General features: G+C 36.9%; 1 protein-coding gene across 1 annotated transcript; it reads right to left on the bottom strand.

The window, feature by feature from the left end:
* Positions 1-455: 455 nt before the first annotated feature.
* On the bottom strand, positions 456-6,118 carry LOC121398743 (protein kinase C delta type-like). The gene is made up of 9 exons (XM_041577846.1): positions 6,028-6,118; positions 3,878-3,951; positions 2,419-2,577; positions 2,238-2,329; positions 2,026-2,088; positions 1,805-1,943; positions 1,107-1,298; positions 644-769; positions 456-512 (listed from the first exon to the last, which is right to left on the bottom strand). The coding sequence occupies exons 1-9, from the start codon at positions 6,116-6,118 to the stop codon at positions 456-458; spliced, it is 993 nt and encodes a 330-aa protein (XP_041433780.1).
* Between the last annotated feature and the right edge of the window lie 1,180 nt (positions 6,119-7,298).

Raw genomic sequence — 7,298 nt, 5'->3', positions numbered from 1 at the left:
CTCCGGGTGTAACATTCCTCAGGGGGTCTAATAATATTATAGCAACAGTTAATAAATAATATCATAAGAAAATAGTGAGGCTTACTCATGTCTGTGAAGTTTACCCTTTGCTCAGAATATTCTTAATAAACTTCTAGTTCATCTGCAGGAGGATAAAAAAAACCCCCATGTACTGGGGGGAAAAAACCTTCCCTGGCATAGATGATTGGACTATAAGCATTAATATCAGAGTATGGGTTCAACAGACATGTGTATGAAGGCAAAGCTGAATGTTAAATGTTAGACCCCCTTGCCCTCTTGTTACACCCTTGGCCTTTCATATCTCACATTCACTCACACAGTCACACACCATTCACTTCAACAATTAACTGTAACTAATACCTTTACCCACCTGTACCTGTAGGAAGGAAAATGTTAATAAAAATGTTCAATAACTATATACATGATATAAGGTCCTACGACAGGAAGGACAGAGGATTTTCCTCAGTTGGCATGGAATGCTCCATTGGAGGCTGCAGGTAAAAAAAGAGAAAAATAACCCTTTAGCCAGGATGATATGGAATATGCTAACATGTGGTTATTTAAGGAAATTAATCCAAGGCTATGTATCTATTTAATTAGCATTCAGTAATCATGTACTTACTGCTCTTAGCTGGAAATGGGGTGGTAGGTTTTTATTTTCCAGCTCCACCCAGTTGATAGAAGAGAAGAAAGGGTGGTGTTTAATATTTCCATCCCCAAGACGTTGATTTGGATCCTTCTCTAGGAGCTGAAGGAATAAAAAACAAAAACATAAAATGACATAAATACAGTAGTATGTCTTTGAGTGCACTGGATTCTAATGCAGTGTTGTATAACAGAGACCATTTGCTAGCAATGGAGATTATGATGAATTAATTAACTACTATTTTATTTATAGCCCAAATGCATTGGGAACACTGCACATTCTATTCCAAATCAAAACATCGAGAAAAATCCTTTACAGAACGTGAAGAAAAGGGAACAATAGGCTGTTCCAAAATATAGCAGTGCTTGCATTCTGCTTTACAAACTCGAACATTTACTGTATAAACAGAAAAATTAAATGTCCCACTGTTCACACTCACCTTTTTCAGAAGGTCCTTCAGATCTTCATTCAGCCAACGAGGAATCCTGGGCTCATCATTGATGATAGAGTTTATGATTTTCTCCCTGTCGTTGCCTTCATAAAAAGGGGAGTCTCCAGAGGCCATTTGACAGATTATAATTCCAACTGCCCACCAATCCACTGCAGCATTGTATCTCTTTCTTTGCAGGACCTTGAAAATAAAGTGATACCAAACTTCAAAAAAGCTCTGAATGAACTCCCCCTATAGCATTCTGACCTTCCTACAATATTAAAGGAACCGATTATATAATTTTTCTTACACTCATTTACAGAAAGGCAGAAGATTTCAAGTAGGAATAAATTTAAATCTCAGTACTAATATTGTGACAATTAGGACTAAATATTGATTTCCCCAAATATTTTGTCATGGCAAGTGTTCTTGAGGCATAAAAAGAGATAAAATGACACAAAACTGGATTTTTAGCAACAGATTTGAATGAAGTCTATCATTATTAGCAAGAGAAAAATTATATACAGACATATATATCCCAATATACATTTTTAGACAACTGCTAAAATATTAATTAGAAATGACAATACTACTGATGTTTGTACATTTGATGAACTGGATTTAAATTTTTGCTTTGGGCGCATTATTATACACTCATTTTTGTTACTGATTTTAAGCTTTAAATGTAGTGAAACTGCACTGCTCACCTCTGGTGCCATGTATCTCATTGTCCCTGCTCGGCCACCGATGGTCTTGTTGCCAAACATGTTTGGAACTGCCAGGCCAAAGTCTGATATTTTGACAAAGCCGTCTTGGTCCACCAAGATGTTGTCAGGTTTCAGATCTCTGTAATATAGGAAAGGAAAAATGTAAAAGTGATCAAAATACAAATAACTGTAGATGATCTGAGAGACAGAGCTATACTGACCGATGAACAATGCCGCAGCTGTGCAGGAACTCCAGGCCGCACACGATCTCCGCTGATTGGAAACTTTTAAATAAAAATAAAATGTTTTAAAACAAAGTATAATGCAAATTCCTAACATACTTACTTTTATTTATCTCTTATGTCAATACAAATAGGTGCAATTGCTTCACAGCATTATTTTTATTTTCCTAAAATGCAGTTGTATAACTTACAGCACTGCCTCTGGCTCCAGGCTCCCGTAGTAATCCAGGTGACGTGCAAGGCTTCCTCCATTGAGGTAGTCCATCACCATGAAAACATGACGCTGGTTAAACAGACAAATGAAAAGAGATTAAAACACTGAAAACAATGGCCCAAAGGTGAATAAATGCCAATAATGTCACAGTTTTGTACCTGAGTTTCAAACGTAGAATAGCCTTGGCACAGGAATGGATTCAGATGAGGCATCATGAGCACACTGGCCTCTATCCGGATGCTGTTGTAATTGCATTCGGGACTCTTCCTGATGACTTTCACGGCCAGTTTCCGGTTGGCAAATGTAGCCAACATAACCTGAGAAAGCCATAAAGAAAAAGGTATTAAAGGTTTTCTTGTAGGGAGTGACACTACTAATCAGTCGTACTGATACACTTATTTGGTAGACGGATAAGACCACTGACTGGACTTCAGTACAAATAATGAAACTCTGGGAAAAGTAGAATTTGTGTTAAAAGTATTAACACAAATAATATTTTAAATCCTTTAGATAAAAATTCAAGATTAAATTACTGAAAATAAAATGTAATTATGTCAGTTAAATAGTTACATAGTTACATAGTTAAATCAGGTTGAAAAAAGACAAAGTCCATCAAGTTCAACCCCTCCAAATAAAAACCCAGCATCCATACACACACCCCTCCATACTTTTACATAAATTATATATACCCATACCTACTCTAACTATAGAGTTTAGTATCACAATATTTGATATTATGTCTGTCCAAGAAATCATCCAACCCACTCTTAAAGGCATTAACTGAATCAGCATCACAACATCACCCGGCAGTGCATTCCACAACCTCACTGTCCTGACTGTGAAGAACCCCCTACGTTGCTTCAAATGAAAGTTCTTTTCTTCTAGTCTAAAGGGGTGGCCTCTGGTACGGTGATCCACTTTATGGGTAAAAAGGTCCCCTGCTATTTGTCTATAATGTCCTCTAATGTACTCTAATGTAAAATATAATCATGTCTCCTCGCAAGCCCCTTTTTTCCAGAGAAAACAACCCCAACCTTGACAGTCTACCCTCATAATTTAAGTCTTCCGTCCCTCTAACCAATTTAGTTGCACTTAGTCTCTGCACTCTCTCCAGCTCCTTTATATCCCTCTTAAGGACTGGAGTCCAAAACTGCACTGCATACTCCAGATGAGGCCTCACCAGGAAACTATAAAGAGGCATAATTATGTTTTTCTCCCTTGAGTTAATGCCCTTTTTTATGCAAGACAGAACTTTATTTGCTTTAGTAGCCACAGAATGACACTGCCCAGAATTAGACAACGTGTTATCTACAAAAACCCCAAGATCCTTCTCATTTAAGGAAACTCAGAAACACACTGCCATTTAGTGTATAACTTGCATTTATATTATTTTTGCCAAAGTGCATAACCTGCATTTATCAACATTGAACCTCATTTTCCAGTTTGCTGCCCAGTTTCCCAATTTAGACAAATCACTCTGCAAAGTGGCAGCATTCTGCATGGAACCTATAGTTCTACACAATTTAGTTGAAAAAATATCTCTAGAAAAGCACAGAGCATATAATTCCCAGTATATTAAAATAATAAAGTATTTGTCTTCAGAAATCATTCACTCACTTTGCCGAATCCTCCTTGCCCAAGAATGGAATGGAAGTCGTAGTTGTGGACATCCAGTGGGCTAATTCTAACTCCTGTGGGAAATAAAAGTGCATGTATGAGTGACTGTCCTTCATAATCATAACCCCATAAATCCAGTTTGCAATGAAAAGTTATATTCACTATCCATGTGCAACACACAACACCAATTGAATTGCACTGTAAATGGCAGAAGTATCTTTAACAGGAAAGGACTCATGAACTTTTCTATATACAGTATATATATATGTTTAAATTATTTATATTTTATAGACTGGCACTTATACTTATAAACTTGCCCTGTCTTGAATATTATCTGATATTAAAAATGTTCCTTATATTTATTATACAATTGTAACCTTTTTAAGTTCAAGTTCACGGATAGTATAGTATGCCACAGGCAGTCTGATTCTAAATCAGTTCACAGTTTGTCTATTCCAGTGATCCAGTGGCTTGTGAGCAACATGTTGCTCTCCAACTCTGAAAGCAAGTGCTTATTTTTGAATTACTGACTTGGAGGCACATTTTTGTTGCATAAAAACACATGTATTGCCAAACAGAGCCTCATATACTGTAGGTTGACATAGGGGCTACCAAATAGCCAATGACAGCACCCCACCCCAATAACATTTCTCATGCTACCATTGCTCCTCAACTCCTTTTACATCTGAATATTGCTCTCAGGTTTAATAGGTTGGGGATCCCTGGTCTATTCTTTGTTGCTGTTGAGTTAACCTGTTGCTCTGCATCTTTCAAGTTATCTTATCTGGTTGCTATGGCCCAATTATAATAGAAACCAGGCAGCGGTATTAAAAACAGACTGGAAGATAATGAAAAAGGCTTGGTGTTTTTAATCTGTCACAAAGCACAGTGTAGAACCTGTACTGACCAATGCCATGGGTGCAAATATACTATGCATGGGAATGAGACTGATTCTCCCATAGCAGGATTTTTTCAGGATAAACTCTTATTTGGGAGTCATACTGTGAACTGAATATTATCTTTTTCAATGAAATGGAAAAGATTTACAAATTATTTCCAGAGAGCTGCAAAGTAGGAAGTAGTGTTGTGGCTATTTTGTTAGACATCCAGTCACTCCATCCTTTATACATTACATTTTTGGCTAATTAACTATGTTAGAAACATTTTTTATTTTGCACAGCCTATTTACCCAGTTTCTATTTTTATACTGAACAATTCCCAAGAGAAACCAAATTCAGTAAATTTGGATTTGAGCACATTCCCCAGGCTTATCCCCAGAAAGCTAAAAATAAGGCAAAGACCCCTTTTTATTGCAGATACCCTATTAATGCTTTCCTCTTATAGCAGACTAGTCAAACCAAATTGCTAAGAGGTTATTTTGGCAACTGCACTTGAGCAATGTACCATCTATGTTCATAAATAATCTCTGATATATTAAAATATATGAAGAAATACAACCCCAATCTATGTCTTTAACACAATATACAAAATGTATCACAATTACATAGACAAGCTAATGGTAAATACAATAAATTATCTTCCATTAAAAAACAACATTTCTTAAATATAAGGGAGTATTCAATGAAAAATGATTATTTGCTGCATACTGTAATATGGGCAGGTAACATGGATATATTTGTGCCTAAAACATGAGGGAGATCCCTGCTAGATAATAACATTTGCCTCCACATACAAAATAGAAGTCAAACTAATCCACATCTCAGCAAGACAACAATTAATAAATATAAAAATCCCCAAAAAGTAAATTGTGGCAACACAACAGGGGCCAGTGACAGTTTAACAGCTTTTCCCAGAGGGATGTCCCTTTACCTCTCTGTCTCTTCTCCATCTTCTCTTGGCGACGATCCTTTCTTCTTTTCTTCAATATCTGACCTTAATGCACCTCTGTCTCCTTCTCTCCCACTCCTAGAGGGCTCAGGTACAAATATCTCTCCAAAATTCCACGCTCTGTATCCGCTTTGATAGCCAAAAAACTTGCGAGACTCTCACCAACACTCCTCTCTCACAAGCAGTCCCATCAAAAGACAGTTGGGCACATGCACGACATCATCACCTTGGGCTCATGCTGGAAGATACCATTGCAGCAGTGCAGGGGCACAGCTCAACAGTTACTATAGTTACACCTGTACCTGCAGTGGTTTCTGGTTGGAGCCATCTTGAGCAATTAGGGGGGTTAAGAGTGTGGTTTGTAAGGATATTGTCCTTCAAAACATCTTTCATGGTGAGCTTTTCTTCAATCAGTTATTGCATAAAAGGGGCAAGTAATAGATACAGGTATGGGATCTGTTATCCAAAATACTCGGGACCTGGGGTTTTCCTGATAATGGATCTTTCCGTAATTTGGGTCTTCATGCCTTAAGTCTACTAGAAATTCATATAAACATTAAATAAACCCAATAGGCTGGTTTTGCTTCCAATAAGGATTAATTATATCTTAGTTGGGATCAAGTACAAGCTACTGTTTTATCATTACAGACAAAAAGGAAATCATTTTTAAACATTTGGATTATTTGGATAAAATGGAGTCTATGGGAGGCAGCCATTCCGTAATTCGGATCTTTCTGGATATCGGGTTTCCGGATAAGGGATCCTATACCTGCACTACGATATTAAAATAGGTTTAAAGACAAATTGTCATGTAAGTGAGATGCAATGCTGCCTAAGTGACACAACTGAGTTTGACTGAATACCAATTTTTAGTGATCTAATGTATAGATTGTAAGCTCAATGGACAGGTCCCTCATTGAAACTACTCTATGTACTGAAATACCTAGTATTTATTAGGGCAGGGCCACTATCAGGGGGTACAAACAGGACTGTTGCCAGGGGGTTGTCAAATTTTAACTCAAACAGGAGCATGACGGGTAACTTGTGTGTAAACTTATGTGACATCTAAAAATATACATTATTTACATATTAAGCAAAGACAATGCAGAGAAGCATGACAAGGGATGATGATTAAGGATTCAATTTAGTGAAAGCTCCTCTAACCCCCAATGATCTAAATGTAAGATACATTCCACTGAACCCCAGTGAAGTATCTTATTAGCACATTATGTTGATATTACAGGTATGGGATCCATTATCTGGAAACCTTTTAACCCGAAAGCTCTAGATTATGGAAAGAATGTCTCCCATAGACTCCATTATAATCAAATAATCCAGGTTTTTAAAATTGATTTCCTTTTTCTCTGTAATAATAAAACAGTAGCTTGTACTTGATCCAAACTAAGATATAAGTAATCCTTATTGGAAGCAAAACCAACCTATAGGGTCTATTTACTGTTTACATGATTTTCTAGTAGATTTAAGGTATAAAGATCTAAATTACAGAAAGACCCCTTATTCGGACAACCGCAGGTCCTGAGCATTCTGGATAAAAGATCCCATACCTGTATTA

This window comes from Xenopus laevis, chromosome 1S, assembly GCF_017654675.1.
Source record: "Xenopus laevis strain J_2021 chromosome 1S, Xenopus_laevis_v10.1, whole genome shotgun sequence".
NCBI lineage: Eukaryota > Metazoa > Chordata > Amphibia > Anura > Pipidae > Xenopus > Xenopus laevis.
This window is presented reverse-complemented; position numbering and strand designations above follow the sequence as displayed.

Excerpts from the sequence above, each read along its gene's own strand:
- LOC121398743 (XM_041577846.1), bottom strand. The coding sequence starts at position 6,118 with ATGAAAGATGTTTTGAAGGACAATATCCTTACAAACCACACTCTTAAC. Across the intron at positions 2,330-2,418 it reads ATTCTACGTTTGAAACTCAG|CGTCATGTTTTCATGGTGAT; the intron begins GTACAAAACTGT and ends CTGTTTAACCAG. Across the intron at positions 1,299-1,804 it reads TGAGATACATGGCACCAGAG|GTCCTGCAAAGAAAGAGATA; the intron begins GTGAGCAGTGCA and ends TTTATTTTCAAG.